Source organism: Callorhinchus milii, unplaced genomic scaffold (genome assembly GCF_018977255.1).
Source record: "Callorhinchus milii isolate IMCB2004 unplaced genomic scaffold, IMCB_Cmil_1.0 Scaffold20, whole genome shotgun sequence".
NCBI classification, from domain to species: domain Eukaryota; kingdom Metazoa; phylum Chordata; class Chondrichthyes; order Chimaeriformes; family Callorhinchidae; genus Callorhinchus; species Callorhinchus milii.
The window spans coordinates 8,577,378-8,597,387 of NW_024704761.1; the positions used below are offsets into that span (position 1 = coordinate 8,577,378).

Consider the following 20,010-nt stretch of genomic DNA (forward strand, 5'->3'; position numbering starts at 1 on the left):
TTACTCTGTGAATTAGCATTACTCAGAAATGGCAATTGTTCAGATATCTGCGGGGCGGGGGTGTGACGGGGAGTGTCAAGGTATTTCTAAGCACATTTTAAACAATATCCCCTAAATAAACGATGGAATGTGATTAGGAATGCCGCAATTTTGACCCCAAAGTGAAACCCTGACATCAAAGGCACGTAGTTTCGTACCATTCGGCCAATTTACTTTACAGTATATTCTGTGAAGTGCTTTGAGACGTCTCGATGACGTGATGAGGCGCTATATCAAATGCAAGGATTAATATTATTATTGTTGTATCCACGCTGCAAAAGGAGTGATGCTTTCTAATCTCAGCGTTGGTCTACAACAACAACTTGCACTTATATAGCGCCCTCCACTCTGGGTGGCGTCTCAGAGCGCTTAAAGGACAAGCACAGGTAAGGCATGAACATTCCTTTTTGATGAACACACAAAGCGTTTTGTTCAATCACTTGAAATTCAACGAAAACAACGGCCCCTTTAAGTCATTGTTTGCCTTTGGAAAGGAAAGCAAGCAAATGTTATTGTGATGTGTGTGCGTGTGGCAACGTTGCTCACACAACACGAAAGGAATGTGTTGCAAACCAACTAGAATAACAACATGATGGATGCAGTGCGTATTATCCATTCAGGGCAACTGGAATCATTTCTGTTCTTCTACAGTAATTAGCAGTTTGTTCCATAGAAAGGCGGCGGTGGGGGGGGGTGGGGTGGAAGAAGTCTCAATGGAATTTTCAATGTGTTAAGCCACTGGGATCATTTCTTGCCTTCCTGACATTTTAAGATTGATTGTGTTAAGTTGCTTATTTTTCTGTAATTTTATGGCCGTGTCCAATTATTAATTGGATTATGTGTGGTGATTTATTGGAAAGTAAGCAAATTGGCTGATCTTCTCAGGAGGTTTCTACATCTATTGAAAGAGAAAGCCCACCATCACCATCTCAAGGCAACTAGGGAGGGACAATAAGTGCTGATCCTCTCAGCATCGCCCACCTCCCGAGATGAGTAAAAGAAAATTCAATGAGGTTATGTTTATTGCAATAGCTCAAGGTGATCTATATTCAATGGGAAAAGCTGAAAGCTATTCGTGTTTTATTGGTAAAGATGATCTTATAACTGACTAGCAATAAAATCCTGGGTGGTCTGAGCAGGTTCATCCTCCCTGGTGCAGTGTAAATACCTCCATTATAAATTCTGTCAATAGGCCATTGCATAACTAAATGGCAGTTAAGTTGTCGTAAACTTTACGTTCACTCTCCTCCTCGTTGGCAATTGTTTTCATGGCAAACTGAGAAATAATAATAGGTACAGAAACTCAAATGGCAACTGAACGAGATCTGGTTCAATAGCCAGGTTCCTCTTCTGCTGTTAACAGGCACTACCATCTATATAAGCAGCTGAACAGCCAGGGTAGTGGTCATATTTCAGGGCCACCACTTGAGCATATCTCATTCTGCAATAGGTTGTACAGAGTAAATCCAACATAAGCCATTTCAAACTGCTGATTAGCTACAAAAAAGGTAACAAATAATAGGTCATTAACAGTTTGCCAAATTCTGAAGGTGCTGAGAAAGAAAGAACGTGCATTTTTATATCACCTTAAAATGTCAAAATATCTCTCAATACTTTACAATGCCATGTGTAGCAATTGTTTTTGCAGACAATTAGGATAATAATAATAATCCTTGCATTTGATATAGCGCCTTATCATGTCCTCTAGACGTCTCAAAGCGCTTAACAGAATATACTGTAAAGTGAACTAAAAATAGGCATTTGTACTGTACCAATAAGGTCCCACAAACAGCTTCTGAAGTGAATCATCTGCAGGGCATTGGAAGAAACTCCCTTCTCTTTGTGAATTGTGAGATCTTTAATGTCTACCAGGCAGACAAAATGTCCCTCAGTTGAACCCCTCATCCAAAAGATGGCACTCCCAACATTGTAGCACTCATCCACTACTGCATTGGAGTCTCAACCTAGACTTTGAATCCAAGTCCAGACATGTTAAACAGTTTTACAGAAGTGAGTATGACAGCAGTAGGAAAGTGTGACATTTCACCACTGCTCTGTGAAAACCTATTTGTAGCTGAGATTGGAAAATGGGGACGAGGAGTATGTTTTGAGGATGTTAGAGGCAATGTCCAGGGTGAAAAATGCCCAAGAAAAAGAAACGATACCATTGTACTTCTGAAATTGCACTATGGATAAGAGATCAAGGATAGATAAATCAAAGTGAGAGTGGGAGGGAAAGGTTATGGGGAGATCACAGTGAGATCAGGATCAGGCAGATGGAGATGCTCAGCAAAGTAGTCTCCGAATCTGCACTTGATCTGATTGATTCAGAAGAGGCCACACAGTTGACAAAGTTGGTGGAAGCACATGTAAATCATTGACTCCCCACGGAGAGTGTGTGTGCAAAGAAGCAGATGATTTTGATAAAGCAATATTTTCACCAAAATATCAGTGTTTCTTTCATTACAAAAATATCTGTACGTTATAAATAGAACTACGGTTGTGTAATGGAAATAACAGGGATCTGATTCCAATCAGCACCAAGCTACTTAAATTGGCCTATATTATGCCATATAAAAAAGCATCTGTGGATATTTGAGAAGATCCTAATTGCTGGGATGATATCTTACAGTGAGATGCTAAAAGGCAATCTGCCAAGAAAAGCTCTAACCATAGAACTTTGCCTCCGAGTCAGAAAGTTGTAAGTTCAAGCCTTGCATTTGGATTTGAACTCATAGTCAGACTCTGGGCTGACACCCCAGTGTTGCAGTGGGAGAGTGCTTCATTGTTAGAAGTGCTATCTTTCAGGTGAATGTTTAAACCGCGATTCCATTTGATTTCCTTGACACTTATTTGGAAAGAGAAAGGTGCTTTTCCTCCAGATTAATTTTCTCATGCACCTCTTTGCTGGAGACACTGTAAGACACTGCTGGTGCAAAACGTGTTCATTCATGTTCTTTTTGTCCAATAAGGAAACCACAAGCTTTACATTGGCACAACACATGCTTGATTAACTTCTTGCCTCAAGTATTTAAGGCCCATCACAACAACAACAAATTACATTTACAGAGCACCTTTCACATCGGGAGAATGTCCCAAGGAGTTGGATAGTTAAAGGTTTGCACCTGAGCTGGGGGGTTGGAATCAAGAGGGGTGGGGGCTAAGGGTGATGGGATTGGGAGAATAATTCAAAGTGGACGATCTCGAGACAGTCCTTCAAGGTGAAGGGATTCAGGATTCTAATCTTTCATCCCACTTGTTTCTTTAAACAGCCACTGGAAGACACCAGATTCAAACAAAATCTCTTACGAGCACAAGTGGCACTTGCTGGTGATATTTTATGCACCACAACTGATCTTTGGCAGGAGTGAGAAGACTCAACTTCAGCAAAGTACACACAGACTGCCAGTGCTTGGTCTGCAAACATTTCATTAAATTATTCATTTCAGCCAATAAGCAATGTCACATTTTCCATCAGTAAACCAATATAATAGAGTTACTTTAAGTTACTCTCCCTTACATGTAATGCACCAACTACGTTTCTCAGCAATTCAATTGACGCGAGAATATTCAACCAGTCAAAAAAACAATTTCAGCCCCAAACTTTACAAAGTGGGAAGTGGTGAGTCTCGGTGAATATGTGTCCCCGGAAGTAGTTCTGGTTTGCATCTCATGTTAACGCCACTTACCGCATGTTAACATCTCTTCACCACGGTTAAGCAAAGAGATTTTCATACAAATAAATAAAACAACCTACGTCGCGGTAAGTAAAGGGTTAACATTTTTCAAGCTCTGTCAAACTCAGAACAGATAAAAATTAAAAAAAGGGGTGATGACTGGTAACCTCACAAACAGATGCAAACGGTGCAGATTGATTGGCATCTTATTACACATGGTCTCCACCACAGTTAAGAGCTCCGAGATATTGCCCACATGAAGGGCGCTGTAAAGCGGTCTGGGACGCTACATTGTGTGAGGGGCGCTGTATAAGTATATATTGTGGAGTTCTGTAACTCAGTGGTTAGAGCACTCGCCTCGCAAGCGAGAGGACCTGGGTTCGATTCCCAGGCTGTGCGAAAATGCCCTACTCGGGAAAAGCACAGAATTCACTTTACAGAAAATTCTGTGAAGCGCTTTAAGACGTCTCGAAAACGTGATAAGGTCCTATATCAAAATGCACGGATTATTATTATCCCGTAATAATCCTTGCGTTTGTTACAGCGCTTTTCACGTCTTCTCGACGTCTCAAAGCACTTCACAGAATGCACTGTAAAGTGAATTGACTGTACACTTGTGGGCGAAACTCAGCAGCCCATTGCGCCCAGCAGCGTCCCAATGCACATGCAAATTGTTGTTGTTGTAAATGCAAGTTGTTGTTGTTGTTGTTGTTGCACATATTGTAGCTTCGCGAATTGCTTCAGTTTTGTGACATGTTTTGTGTTATTTTGCTGCTCTGTGTAGATGTTTGAGAGAAGGTGAAGTTAAAGGAAAGTCAAGCAGTGTTGAAGCCAACTGATCCTCTAATAGTGGGTGTGTGGGTGTTGTGTTTGATTTGTTTGCAGGCTGATTGCTGCCTTCAGGCTCTTTTTTTTCAGCATCAGAGTGAAGTACCAGCCGGTGAAGGCAAAAGGCGCTTTTCTCATGAGAAAGTTTCAAAAGTGGCTTCAAAAGGCGATGCCCCCCACTCCAAAAAAAAAATTAAAAGGAGAAAACTTTGCAAAAAAAGGGCTACGACGCCACTGGTGAAATAAAAGCCAAAGGCTTAGTCTCCTGGCGTGTGCTTTCTGTAAGAAAATGGCAGGACTGCTTTGCACTGGTGAGGATGCACAGAACATGTTTTACTACGGTATTAGGGACTGGCTGACTGGGTTTCCACAGCTAATAATAATAATAATCCTTGCATTTGATATAGCGCTTTTCACGTCAGGAGGACGTCCCAAAGCGCTTCACAGAATACACTGTAAAGTGAATTGACTGTATATTCGTGGGTGAACGCGGCAGCCAATTGCGCACAGCAATGTCCCACAACAGTCATAGATTGAAAATGACCGATTTTTTTTATTATTGTTTTTGGTTTGGGAGGGATTATTATTAGGCTCTGTGTGGAGTAAGGAAACTTGCCCAAGGTTTCGCCCTCTGCCTGGAATTGAACTCAGGTCTCTCACTTGCAAAGCGAGTGCTCTAACTACAGGACTCCACAATCACAAGTCTGGCCACTGCAGCACTAGCACTGGGTACACTGCAAACTCAACAACACATACTGTATGTGCTTCCTTTGCTCACTCTTTATATCAGCCTTAGTCTCTGTTTCTTTCCCTCTTTCCTGCATCGTTTTGTTAATTCCCTTGCTTGACTGCCCCTTCGTTTAATCCCTCTCTCTGTGACACTGTGCAATACACCAGACTTTTATTTGGGGTGTGGGGGTGGGAAGGAAACTGTCACATCCAACAAGTTTTCCAAAAAAACGTTGTGGGAAGGGGGGGACACAACTCTGAACAACAACGTGAAGATGATTTAAACTGTACTCAATGCAAATCGGGATCTCTTTACAAACAACAGAACAGGTATTCGCCGAGCAGAAGAAACAATTATTTTCTCTTTTTTTGCATAAAAAAAATCTTTCAATATTGAAAAAAAGTATTTTTTTATATTGAAAAAAAGAATAAATGGGTTATTGCTTAAACTCGAATTGGTTTGTGTGTCTCGTCGAAAAAGGTCGATGGCCTTTTCACAATCGGGTGTTATTTTAAAATACAGTATTAACTAATCATAACAACTCTCCCTTTTTGCCTTTTTTTTTGGCAATGAAATAAACCAGAAATAAGCAGCGTCGGAAATTTTTAAAAAAACGCTAAAACTCCCCCCTGAGCGAACTGCAGCTCTATTTCACTTTAATAAGAACAAAAAAACAACACAAAAATAAATAAGCCAACTAAAAATCACACGAAACGAGAGCCAGATTACTCCCAAAGGGCCAATAAAACTGATCAGCTCAAAGGAGACATCAAAGAGTTTAAGGGTTATTGGATAGAGCTGTAAAATAATAAATGCTTTCGTGTTGGGGGGGGGGGGGGGGGAAGCAAGGATGGCTCCGAATTTCCATCTGGATGAGAGTTTCTGGTGGTGTAGGATTGTTTGATACCGAATTTACTCTAATGTAACAATAACAATCCTTGCATTTGACACAGCGCCTTATCGCGTCTTCGAGACGCCTCGAAGCGCTTCACGGAATACACCGTAAAGTGAATTGACTGAACATTTTGTGGGCGTTTTTTTTCAAGCAAAAATATTCCTACAAGGTTGAATAATGGAAGTAGTGGAACTAGGGATATTTCGCCCGTGTATTGTAGGGAAATTGATGGCTTTGTTTTGAGTTGGGGGTTGTTTTTTTCCGACAACCCCCAAGACGCAAAGCACAACCTGCAGCGTGGAACAGTATGTTAACAAAAAATCCCAATTTAAGTTTGGCCCATAGTCTAAATTTTAGGGAGTTTATACACCTGGTTTAGTTTCAATTTTCATTCACCTACACAAATTTTTTTTTTTGGAGGGGGGTGGGATTTATTTCGTGGTTATTTTACTTTCAGTGGCAATCTCGCAGCCAGGAAAACAGACATAAAATCTGGTTAAATTCCAGTCGGTTTATATATAGCAGCCAAAATATCGCCCTTATCGTCATCTGCTTTGATCTGGGGCTTTATCTATCGTGTAGTTAAACCTACATTGTAAAGTACACGACCAAAGAAACATTTTTTAACCACATCAGCGAGTGAATTGGCTTCTCCCCCCCCACCCACTCTGACGGTGCAAACCCATTTGTGCTGAAACACAGTATAAAATGAACCATTTCTCCCTCTTTTCCGAGCAAAAATCTTCCAGAAAAACAGTTGTGCTCGGTTGTTGGCTGGTGGGTGGGTGGGTGGAGGCAGGAAACCATCAGCGCTTTGGGAATGTCAGGCGTTTGATTAACTGATTAACATTCTCCCGAGAGGAATATTGATAGTAATCGATTGATAGTCGGGTGAACCTTTGGAACTACACAGTATAATAGTCTGGGACACAACATGTCGAGCGGCTGTCAGGATGGTGGAAGGAAAACTCAATGGCAAATTCTTGTGTGCTCCCTCCCCATATTTATCCCCTCTGGAAGGAGGTTTGATCTGCTCACAACAGATTATCGATCGCCAATGGGCAACTGATTTCCATCTCCATTACTTGTACCTCTCGGTTGTTTTTTTTTGCTGTTCCTCCTCTCAGTGCGCACAGCGTTAGAAAAGCGTAGGATTACGGTTGAAGATGAAATGCGTCTCTTTTAACAAAACCGATGGAAATATCGATCCGATCGGCTCACAGTCCGGTACTTTTCCAATCATCTCAACCTCGTGGCTACTTGAGAGGGGTTGTTTTTAAGGACCCTCTGGCAGCTACACACGCGTTGTCCATCAGTCCCAGGCTCTGCGTGTCGCCAGACTGGGCACTGATTCACATCGACATGTTATAATGGAAGACTTATATCGTGATGTACAAGTGATCCCGAGAGAGCTCTCCCCAATTCAGCTCAGTTTCCTGGTCCCAGTGTCCCCCCCTGACCCGCGGTGCCCAGTGCAGTGCCAAAGGCAATTCACGGAGTATTCCATTAATTACGGAATCAATCAATTAATGAATGAATTAACCATTTAATGTAATTTAATTTAGGAGGGGGGGGGGGGGCAGTGGAACCAGAATAGCTTGTCTTCAAATAATGCCGATGAACAGCGAACCAGACGCCCTTAATTCACTATTAGCAGAATAACATTTGTTTTCAAAAGAGACTTCGCAGTGGTTTGGGCTGAGACTCGATGGCAACAGTGCGCGTTTTTAGAGAAGACGTTTCGAACAGTTTTCGAAGGACTGAAATGTTCTTATTGAAAGTCGCCGTCCCCCCCCCCCCCCTTTTGTGTGTGTGTGTGGGGGGGGGGGGGGGGGTGTGGAGGTGTGTGTGGGGGGGGTGTGTGTGGAGGTGTGTGGGGGTGTGTGTGTGGGGGGGAATTAGGGCTGAGTTTGCTGACAGGTGTGTGTGTGTGCGCTCAGGAATGGGACAGATCGTTATTCACATTCTCCTCGTTCTCTCTCTCCCTCTCCCTCTCTCTCTCCCTCTCCCTCTCTCTCTCCCTCTCCCTCTCTCTCTCTCCCTCTCACACTCCCCCTCTCTCTCTCTCTCCCTCCCTCTCTCTCTCTCTCTCCCTCTCTGCCTGACTTAACATTGCCACGACCCCCCGCCCCCGCCCCCCGCCACCCTCCAGTATTGTAACAGAGAGAGAGAGAGAGAGTGCGAGAGAGAGAGTGCGCTCTGGGGCTGAAAACATTACGCGGCGGCGGGTGTGTGTGTGCGCGGGGGGGGTCGGTGATCATTATTTCGGTGCGTGTGTGTGTGTGTGTGTGTTGTATGTAGTATGTAGTGTGTGGGTGTACACGGAGGGCTGTTATCTTGCGGGTGATGGGGGGGGGGATGATGATAATGATGATGATGGTGGGGGGAGAGAGAGAGAGGGAGAGGGAGAGGGAGAGGTGGTCACCTTACCTACACACTCGTTGGCCTCTCTGGCCGTGGCGCGCTGCCAGGGTCGGTCGTAGTGGAACGGTTTGCATCGGTCGCACTCCGGCCCCGCGGTGTGGTGTTTGCAGTCGCACACCAAGTGGCCGTCCCGGTCCCTGATGCACCGGGAAGCGTGGCCGTTGCACTTGCACCGACCCCCGACCTGCAGGTCGGACACCGCGTAGTAGTAGGACTCCCTGGCCAGCTCCGGGTCGTCTTCGTTCTCGTCGCCGAAGGTGTGCAGGCGGCTGAACACCACCTTGATGTCGGTGGCCGTGACCCAGTCCTGGAGGACGGGGCTGTTGTCGAAATCGTGGGCCGAGGGGCGGCCGTCCAGAGTGCTGAAGGCGATCAGGCCGCCGGTCAGCGGGTGCATGTCGGTGTGCGAGTCGGTGCAGATGGCCTCCTGCTCGTTCTGTTTGGTGATGGGCGCCTTGTTGGCTTTGCCGAACATCTTGCGGCACTGGGTGGAGTAGAACTGGAAGGGCACCCAGGCCTTGCCGTAGTCCATGGACTTGTAGATGACCATGGACTCGGGTCGGGGAGAGCAGAACTGGAGGCTCACGTAGGTGACCTCGAACTTCTTGCCCAGGGACAGGGTCAGGGTGACGTTCTGGGGGGCCTGGGGGTAGCTCTCGGACTGCCAGCAGGTCAGGTTGTGGGGGTTGTTCAGGTCGGTCAGGAAGGCGGGCGGGCGCCCCTTCTTGGGGTCGGTCGAGTCGCAGACGTGGCAGGTCCGGGACCTCTGGTCGCCCTTCTCGGCCACCACGCAGTAGCGGGAGGGGGGCTTCCCGCAGGTGCTGGACACCCGGACCTCTTTGCCGAACGCCGAGTTGACGAAGTCCGGGATACAGCGCCTCGGGTTCCCGGTCTCGTCGTAGCACGGGTCCGGGGGGGTCTGCTGGGCCGCGAACATACTCATCCCGTAAGCGCCTCTCACCCCTTCCACCAGGAAAGTGACACCCACAAAAGCGCACACCAGCTCCCAAACACTCATTAACATCTTTGCCTCCTTTCTTTTTTCTTTCTTCTCCTTTCTTTCTTTCTTTCTTTCTTTCTTTCTTTCTTTCTTTCTTTCTTCTTTTTTCTTTCTTTTTTTCTCTCACTCTCCTTTTTTTCTCTCTCTTTTCGTTTTAGTTCTTTTTTTTTCTCTCTCTCTCTCTTCTCTCTCTCTCTTCTCTCTCTCTTCTCTCTCTCTCTCTCTCCCCTTTCCTCTTTTCTTTCTCTCTCTTTCGTTCGATCCCGCCGGGAAAACTGGAGTGTGTTTGTGGGTGTGTGGGGTGGGTTTTTTTTTTGGGGGGGGGGTGGTGGTGGTGGTGGTTGTTGTTGTTGTTGTTCACACCTTCTTCCCCCCACCCCACCCACCCACCTCCTCCACCACCTCCACCTCCTCCTCCTCCACCACCACCACACAACACAACCCGAATGATCCTGGAATCATATGAGAAAAAAAAAGAGAGAATTCGTGAATTAATTTTAAAGCAAAAGAAAGTTTAGAAAGTTTTTCTGATCCCAACCCTCTCCTCTCCCCCCCACCCCCTCCCCACCCACCCACCAACACCACCAAAAGAAATAAAGCCCCAATCGTTACACATTCAATAGCAAAAAGTTTACTCCGAATACTGTTTTTTTTAACCCATATTTTAAAAACGCACACAAATTACAACAGATTCACGTGAGAATTGTGTGTATAATGTTACCTGTGTGAACGTGAGTGTGTGTGAGTGAGTGAGTGAGGGTGTGTGTAAAAAATATATATATATATTTTGTAAAAAAAAAATTTGCTTTGGTTAAATTAATCAACTGAAAACGAAGGCAGAAAGAAAGAAAAAAAGAAAGAAAAAAAATGTGATGTTCTTTTCTTCAGCTGGAAACTTGCGGTCTGCACTGTGCATCAGTCATTGCTAAATGCCCCCCCACCAGGATCGAGGGTGGATTCTCCTCTGGGTGTGTGTATGTCTCTCTCTCTCTCTCTCTATCTCTATCTCTTTCTCTCTCTTAACTCTGTCTGCAATACAGAGTGAATGACGTGCACAGCTCTCCCTCTCTCTCTCTCTCTCCCTCTCCCTCCCTCTCTCCCTCTCCCTCCCTCTCCCTCCCTCCCTCTCTCTCTCTCTCTCTGGATGGAGGTCACCCCTTGCCCTGACGGAGAGTGTCATTCCCCACACAAGAGCAGAGCGAAAACAACGACATCCACTGGCAGTTTATCAATAGCGAGCAATGCATCCTTTCACAGTCAGTCTGGGCCACAAGATCCATCCACCCCAATTAGACTGTTTACAGCCTCTGCCATCGTTTAACACGTCCCCTTGAAACTGCTTGTGGCCCCTTTTCTTGGGGGGCGGTGGGGGAAATCTCGCCTTGGAGAAAATCATTTTTATTTGAAGTTGAGTTGGGTGGTGGGGGGGTGGAGAGAGGGGGAGAGGTGGGGGTAAGAAAATATCTTCAGTAAAATCTGCTTTGTGCAGATTGCAGTAACGATTCAAGTTGCACCGAGGGAAATGAACTGCCATGTGTCCCCACTCCCCTAATGTCCAAAACTCTCCTATCTGCAATGGTTTTTAGTGTGCAAAAATAATTCTGGAAGCACCAATTAATTGGGAGTACTGCAAGAAACCCCTATACACACACATACATCATACATACATATACATACACACACACACACATGCACACACAGATCAGTGATCTGAACCCATCCCGTGGCTGTTCTGCTATTCCTTACATTTCACCAACTCACAGCTCTGCAGACGAACGTGCAGATGAATAAACCGACAATAAAATCCTTGAAAATGATTTTATTGATTTTATCGAACACCATTTTATGGGATCTGTGTCTGATAATAACACTTTGAATAGTGCGGTTTTAAATAGGCGTTGCACTCACAAAGCGCTTTTAACTTTTTCCTGCTTAGATTCTGAGTAGTTTTGATAATAATAATAATAATGATCCTTACATTTGATCTAGTGCCTTATCACGTCGCTGAGACGTCTCAAAGCGCTTCACAGAATATACTGAAACGTGGATTGACTGCATATTTCGTTTTGCATTGAAGCTGCACTTTAATATAGTAATAATTATTCAAATCGGGAATTGTATGAAATATCCCCTTTTGCAATAGTTTATGAAGTATCGGATACCCCTCCGCACACACATAAACAGAATGAATAGGTTTTTAAAAAAAGCTGTCGAAAAACAAAAGTGCATCGATGTTGAACGCACAGAGATATAAATAAGATCTCTAGACACCTGCAGTCGGTTTCGCTGCCTGGAAACTTTCTATCAGCGCAAAATCCTGTCGTAAAAGTTTAATGGGCGATTTTTTATCTCCAATGGACATGTGCATCTCCTGCAAGGGAATCTAACACACATTTAGCAATTTTATGCACGAATCATTTGCTCTTCATTTGATTGCTCATCGAAATACACCCACAAAACGGGAGCAATTACTATGTTAATGTGTGCAATAATAGTAGAGGAAAGACGGAGCTCTAAGAGTTTTGTCGCAGCACAAAAGGTTCCTGCAAATTCACATGTAAACGATGATTGACATTGCAATGAAACTGTTAACCTGGGGGAATGGCTCACCAAGTCTTCTTAACGCATTACTGAATAACAAGGCGCATACAGGCACACACACAAACACACAAGTTATAAAGAAACTGCAGGTTTTTTTTTAATCCAGACTTCTCTTTCTTAACCAAGCACAATTCATCTCTAAAAGCACCCTATAAAGCATGCGAGAGAGAGAAAAAAAAAACATATATCTGTAAGGCGACCCCACCATGTGTAAGTCTGAAGTGGTGCGTGGAAAAAAATAGCAGTCTTGCTAAAAAAAAAAGTATGCACGTTAACTGCGAGCCAAAAAGCTTGAGTGTGTATTAACATCACCCACACCCGATGTTCTTGGTTGCAAAGTAAAAAGGGGGGTGAGGGGGGGGGGGGGGGGGGGGAAGGAAAAAAATCAAAAACCTGTTATTGTGGCAATCATGGCTACAGATTTAGACTATGCAAATGCGCCTTGGACAATAGCTCTGCAAAGGCTCTGCTTGAAAGGGGGAAGGCTGAATAAATGGGGCTGTTGTAAATTGAATTAGTCCCTGATTAATCTCGCCTCACTCCTGCCCCCTTCCCCCCTCCACCCCCCCACCAACACCAACCCTCCCCCAGCGGGGTGGCTTTGGAAATCCAGCCGCTGTCCCTGCAGGAGAGCCCCGGCTTCAACAGCCTGTCCTGTCCCCCTGTCAAGTGGGTTACTTTGCTGGGGGTTTGTTAACTGTTCCATCGTGAAATAGCTCGGAACACCTTGGTATTTTTTTTAACACACGCACACACACAGCCTGATACATCCCTGTACACACACTACTACCTGGTTTGCAATCAAGAGACAGGCAAATCATTCCCACTAATCAATAGCAGCGATTAACAATAATTGAGGCTATTACTGTTCAGAGGCCATTCACAACTTAGAGGGGGGAGAGAGTTGGGTTCAGCTTGAACGATAAACTCATCGATTCCCTTGAACTTTTTAAAGTCTTTTCCACTCATCCAGAAGAATATATATATTTATACATACACACATGCACAAGGTGACCCCAAAATAGTCGGGATACCATTACAAGTCCAAAGGATTTATGATTTTAGGGGACATGATAGGGTAGTTATCACGACTTTTTGTTCACCCTTTATGTATGTATATATATATATATATATATATATATTAGTGTGTGTTTGTGAGTGTTAAAAGTTTAAATAACTCAATCTTGCCATGCACTTGAGGGTCACAACCTTTAGACCCCAATTAAAAGACAAGTCATCACACAAAACGTTGTGCAAAAGCAAAATAATTTATGAATCGGTTTTGGAAGCAGGACATAGCACTCTGATTTATTCGGTAAATCAGCGGATAAAATGCACCGATTTTTTGCCTCTTGCAACGGTTTCGCCTTGGCAAAAAGTTAAGGGAAAAGGAACAAAAAAAAGGAACTCGGTTGCTGTGTATTTTTAATGCAAAAAAAAGTGTCTTTTCTCAATTATCTTATTGAACAACTTTGAATTGTCTCGACTCGACAGGTTATTTGACTGTTAAGTAAACACATTTATGACGGGTATATCTACAGCTGTCACAATAAAATGCGTTTGCTGCAATAGTCAAATGATTTGATTCAAGTGAATAAATTGCAAAGCTTCTGAAGCAACTTAGCCAAACAGCGAAACTCAAACCAACTTAATAAAGAGACAATCGGAATTATTACTGCATAATAATTTACACATCTTAGCACAAAAAAGAACGAATGCTGAGAAACTGAGTTGTGTGTGTGTGGGGGAGGGCGGGGGGGGGGGGGGATAAAATAACCTTGTTTTTAATGACATTTTTCTTCTTCAGGGACAGTGATATATTATGCACAAATTGCATAAAATGAACGTTATTAAAACAGTTGTTTCCATAAAACGTTCATTTTATGCAATCGATCGCCTCGGAGCCAATGCTGTGCCATATTGGAAATTTATATTAAAAAAGTTACATTGCGATGGGGTGTTGTGATGACCGACTTGTTGGTGCGGTGGATTTATTTGTAAAGGAATGAATTTTGGATGTCCGTAGTTCACAAAATAAAGAGTTTAGGTGCGAGAGGAATCGCATCATCTCTGGTCCAGGAGTCGCGTCTACGTTTATCTGAGGTATATCGCCTTAAAAGTTCATTTGAACTCGTTTCAATCCATTATTCGCACTAGGAAATCAGTGGGAACAGTCACTACATCTCCTACGCGTGGTTTTCAGCGCCTTGGGACGTCCTTTCGACATGAAAGGCGCTGAATAAATGTAATGTGTTGTTGTCGTTTTCAGGCATCAATTCACTGAGAAAGTATGAGATTTTTGATGTGATGACCTGTACTCCCAACGTTAACTCTTCATTAATGTGCGGTAACGATTTGGTAGAAATTCAATCCAATAGGAACCAATGGAACTTCTTTTATTCGTTAACTTTTACACGCATAAGCCGGTTTCAAACCCATAGCAAATGTATTTTCTACCGAAGGAAGTCTTTTTTTTTTGTTTAACCGAGAAATTGTAAATTATAAAAATTCCACCTTCAATTCAAATGACAAATATATTGTTTATATATGTGTGTGTATGTGTGTGTTTGGGGATTATTAACTTGGGGTTATATATATGTTGCATAATATATATATTATATATACATTATATAATACATATATTATATATCAATAAACAAATACAATATTAAACGTATTATTATGAGTGGTGTGAACAAACCAGTAGTGATTGATTAGTGGAGCATTCTGGACAGAGCAGATTGGAAACNTTTTTTTCGAAAGCCTTTTCAGAGATTAAAGTAAAGTCGGTGAATGGAGTTGGTATTCAGAGACAATTCCACCCCAATGATTCGATAACACGGGTCGTGTTGATATATATGTTCTAAGTGTCTATTATTTTCTCCCTTCAGTCAAAGCGACTGATTTTCATATCAGCTGTATCTGGGGAGGGGTGGGGTTGGGGGGGTGGGGGGTGGAGGACAGAGAGTGAGTACTGAAACTGGGACTAACTAACCTCTGTGGTGTTCCTTTCTTTAGAAGTGAGCACGACCTTCCAATAAACTTATCACTAACCAAAGCTAACCTGATGAGGATTTCAAGCCTTGAGGATGGGATGCTCTCCTTAAACCTGATACACACAGTCTTCATTGATATCCATCCATCCAATCTATTAATCCATCCATGTACCCATCATGAGACTTGTTCACCAATACCCTAATAAACCGAATAACCTTTACTTCGTGTGAATATAGATAGTTTGAAGGAAACACAATGGTTTGTATATTTTCTTTAAAATCTTGGTTGTCCCTTAAAATTGCAGCAACCCTAAGCCCTTTTTAATTGGGGTCATTTTGATTTTATTTCTAAATGCACACACGACCCCCATCCCCACCCCCCCCCCCCCCCCCCCACCCCCCCCCATACTCCCACCACCACCACCAGTACCACATACACACTCACTCACGCCACTAAACTTGCAAGTACATTAAATCTCGACTTCTCCTAACGCTGTAACTAACGCCTTTTGTCTCCCATTTATCACACAGGGAAAGCTCTTGTTACATGTTTAAGTGGGATGAAGGTTTCCACAAATCAGTGTTCGCTGTCTACCAACAAGTCAGGTAACTTTGGTGCTCATTTTAACCCAGATTTCGAGTGAATGCGATGGAAGGATTTGATTTATCCGTATTCCCAGATTATAAAATATTCAGTTCCGTTATAAGGACAAGAAAAATGCTTTGAAACACGTCCCCCCCCCCCCCCCCCCCCCACCACCCCCTCCCCAACTGCCCTGCATGTTTGTAACTGGCAATCAGAATATAATTATAGGTGACGCAACTATAATGAGTTAATTTTATTACACCTTTGCTGCACAGTGAAGTGTATAATAGAGTCAATTACATTGCACTGTGATTTCACGGTGAACTATGTAGTCCAGTGAATTGTATTGCAATCTGTAGGAAGAGGCTCTGATATATACTGAGCTCTATAATAAAGTGACTGGCAATTGCTATATAGTGAGCGAGATACTATCTTATTGCAATATGATTAAACGTGTATTGACTGGATATATGTACCATGGGAGTCGCCAGCAATATTGATCGATTTATTACGACCAATATTTTCAAGAGATCATCATCATCATCATAGTCCTTGCGTTTGATATAGCGCCTTATCACGTCGTGGTAATAACTCAAAGTGCTTCACAGGATACACTGTGAGGTGGATTGATTGTACAGTCAATATATATTAATGTATGAATATATATGTATATAATATATAAATATAGGCAATAAATCAAGAGGCATTTTGACCCTTCAGAATAACACTCACTTACTTGACTGTAGCTAAGCAAATGCAATGCCCGTCGCTCTCTGCGGATAGAGATAATATTAGAGATAATATTTAAGTGCAACTCTCAGCTACAGCAACTTAAAGCTGACAGAGTGAGTAAGAGCTTCCTTAAGGTATATTGGGTTTGATAACGCCCAGACCCATTCAATTGCTGGATAACTTTAAACCTGTGAAGGATGATTCTTATCCAAACGAGTCACGGGGAGAGAGTGAGAAAGAGAGAGAGAGACAGAGAGAGAGAGAGAGAGAGAAAGAGTAAAAAAAAAGGAACATGTCTCTTTAACTTAAAGCGTGCAAGCCCTGAATTGAATTGAATCAGTCGAGTTAGATCAAAATAAAAAAATGTACAGAGTTCAAAAGGACATTCCTCCCCAAAAGCACTTTACCTTGCAGTTGATATTATTTTCCTTTTTTGCAAAAAAAAGGAAGTGTGAGTGATCTTCTTGGGAAATAGGTCGCAATAGCAGGAGCCAGGTTTCTGAAGTGTAAGATGAGTCTATTCAAAAAAAAAAATGATTGTCGCCGTTTTAGTGAACTGCTGGTTTGATGAAGGACAGAATTATGGTCGGGGTGAATCTCACACTCCCTTAACAAAACAGCACTCGCCGGCAGGATTACACCAAATAAATCAAATAAAGAGAAGTTGCATGCTGGCATGACTCGGAATAAATGGTTGCAACCTACTTGGAAGTTTGCAATGGGATTGTAAAAGGGTGGGGGGGGGGGAGTGGGTAAAAATAATAATATTTTTTTTAAAAAAGCCCTTTAAGCTTTGAGGTTCGGTTTGCACTCCTTAAGTTCTGGAGGAATCAGATGCTCTGAGGTCTCCTGGCTTTGTGCTGTCTCGAGGGACCAAAGTTCAGTGATTTCTTCCCCTCTCTCTCTCTCTCTCTCTCTCTCTCTATCTCTATCCCCCACACACACACTCTCCCATCAAATGCACAGATGCAAAGTCAGTTGGTTTTCTCGTTACCCCATACACCACACTTGCAATGCATGTGAAATCTCACCCCTTCCCTATCTCCCTCCCTCCATCTCTCCCCAAATATATACAATCCTGCTCAGTAATTGCAGGTTAATGGAAATGCACAGTCCAGTCCCAGTGTATAAATAATCAGGGAATAATCGGTGGCTATTTTATTCCGACGGCTGACAGTCCCTTTTGAAACAGTAAAACGGAATGGTATTTTCTGGCTTTCCGAAAGCTTTTCCTTTAAAAGAAAAAAAGTCGTCGTCGTCTCCCACACCCACCCCAACCCCCCCAACCCCCCCCCCCCCCGCACTCCCCCATCCCCACTCCTCTCCCAGATGAGACATGAATGCGGGCATTATGCGTCCAGGCGCTATTCTGAAACGCACACACATTAATTAATCAGCCAAAGGCTGTTTCTTTCTGTGCGAGTTCCTGGCTCTGTGTGTGTGTGTGTGTGTGTGTGTGTGTGAGAGAGAGAGAGAGAGAGAGAGAGAAAGAGAGAGAGAGATGGAGAGAGAGAAGGAGTTTCGTTGTGTGAAATGGTGTGTTCTAAGAGAGGGTTTAAACAAACAACACAACACAACACACACACACACACACACGAATTGAGGCAGAGAGGATGTCTCCCATCAAAATCTACAGTTGCAAAAGACCTGACTTTCAATTCCAATGAGATAACGGTCGGGATAATTTAGGGCGAGTTTGGGTTATAATTATAGCTATTGCACGTTTCTATTTTTTCTTGCTCGGAACTTCTCTGATTTATTTACCCCTCTCTCTCTCTCTCTCTCTCTCTCTCTCCATCGCTCACAAGGCTTCGCATGTTACAACGGAAAGCGTGCAATCTGCAGTTGACGCTTTCAAGCAAATTCTCCTTTGCAGTTTTTATTAAAAAAACTATATAAGTATACACATATATATATATATATATATGCTTTTAAAAGCCTTTTCCAAAGACCACTTATTGCACACATCAATCCACAATCCGTTTCTTCGCCCAGGTTACATACCCTCTCCCACCACAAAACCAGCAAATGCACATAAAAGTGACATGAGCTTAACAAGAAAATAGCCCACCCCCCCCCCCACCCCCCACCCACCCCACACCCAAAAAAAAACTAGTATAACTACTGTACCAATTTCTTTTTTACAAAAAAAAACATAACTTTTCTTTGGCTGTTTTGCCTGCAAATCCTTGTTCTTTGGCTTCTGCCCCTTCGCAAACTTCGCCAAAGCAAATACACGACTGTTTTTACTAATAATTTAGTTTTAATGGGAGGGAAGGGAGGGAGGGAGCGAGGAGAGCGCTTTACTTAGAACAGACTTCAGTGAACCAGAACCCAACTCCAATTGTGCAAAGCGAAACAAAAAAAAAGGTTCTCAAGACTATAAAACCTTTTTTTTAAAAAAAAACCCAATCAAAAATAATAATATATATATATTTTTTAAAAAAAGATTACTGCAGATAGACAAGGTGCAACGTTTTTTGGGGGGAAGAGGGTGGGGTGGGAGGAGGGGAGGTGGGGGGGGGGGGGAGTGGGGAAACACAGTTCAGTAAAGTTTAATGAAGTGCAAATTGATGCACAAACGCACCGAAATATAACTTATCACCGTCTGCCATTGATTTTCTTAAATGACCATCAAATGATGCTTAAACACCCGACATTAAATCGTATGGCGAGATCAGAACAAAGCACACGCGGGGATGCTCACCTTGATGCAATGCTTGTGGAGCAGAGACTGGCTTGGTACCCCGCAATTTAATACACAATCTCAGCTAATGAGGCTCATCCTCTTTAAGATGGCCCTGCAAAAAAAAAACCACAGCTCACGTGATAGCGTCTCCATCCCCCTTTTTTGGTCTCCATCCCCTTTTTATAAAGTCCCAACACACACACACACACACACCTGCTCGATGCTATATAAACGCCCTGTCCCGTCCCACATCCCAAATGGCGTGCAGGAATGTGGCAAACTGGTGATTGCACGAGGTATCAATGGTGTGTGCGGATGATGGATGGAGAAAATACCCCACAGTTTGCATTTCTGTGTCTTTCCTCTCGCACTCACTGTACAAGTGAGTCCCTCTGATCTTGAAGTGGTTCCTGAACAATTCTTGGAACTTTTAGAAAGTTGCCATGGCTTTTTTAAAAATATATATATATACATAGAGAGAGAGAGAGAGAGAGAGAATTATAACAAGAAATTCACATTTCTAGTCTGATGGAAATCTGTCCATTTAACATTGCTCACACACCGAGATCAGCAGAAATGTTATATAATAAGACTTTTATTTTCTCTGCCTGGACTTGATTGTAATGTCACTTCACAGTGATCACAAGTTGATGGAGTTGGAGTTATTGTGTATTTTTGATTATATTTATTATTAGTAGTCGTTCTCTCCATTGTGTGAGCGGATGCTGGTGATTTCTCTTGTGGATCAGTCAATATTCCTATTAAAACAATATAAAACATAAAACCTTCGCACTTTGCACACGTTTAACAGTT

The 20,010-nt window shown here is 43.1% G+C and overlaps 1 protein-coding gene and 1 long non-coding RNA gene across 3 annotated transcripts in view; both read right to left on the reverse strand.

Annotated features, from left to right (window-relative positions):
• The window catches only part of ntn1a (netrin 1a), an 82,770-nt gene extending 73,040 nt beyond the window's left edge, over window positions 1–9,730 (reverse strand). For both annotated transcript variants that reach the window (XM_007888514.2, XM_007888513.2), the window contains exon 1: window positions 8,600–9,730. In XM_007888514.2, the coding sequence (XP_007886705.1) occupies window positions 8,600–9,617 (1,018 nt within the window). In that variant the 5' untranslated portion in view covers window positions 9,618–9,730. The remainder of the gene's footprint in view (window positions 1–8,599) is intronic.
• Window positions 9,731–16,920: 7,190 nt separating this feature from the next.
• On the reverse strand, window positions 16,921–19,482 carry LOC103175453. Its single transcript, XR_006085622.1, has 3 exons — window positions 19,411–19,482; window positions 19,216–19,309; window positions 16,921–17,025 (listed from the first exon to the last, which is right to left on the reverse strand). It is a non-coding gene; the product is annotated as an uncharacterized LOC103175453 (long non-coding RNA).
• Window positions 19,483–20,010: the final 528 nt, after the last annotated feature.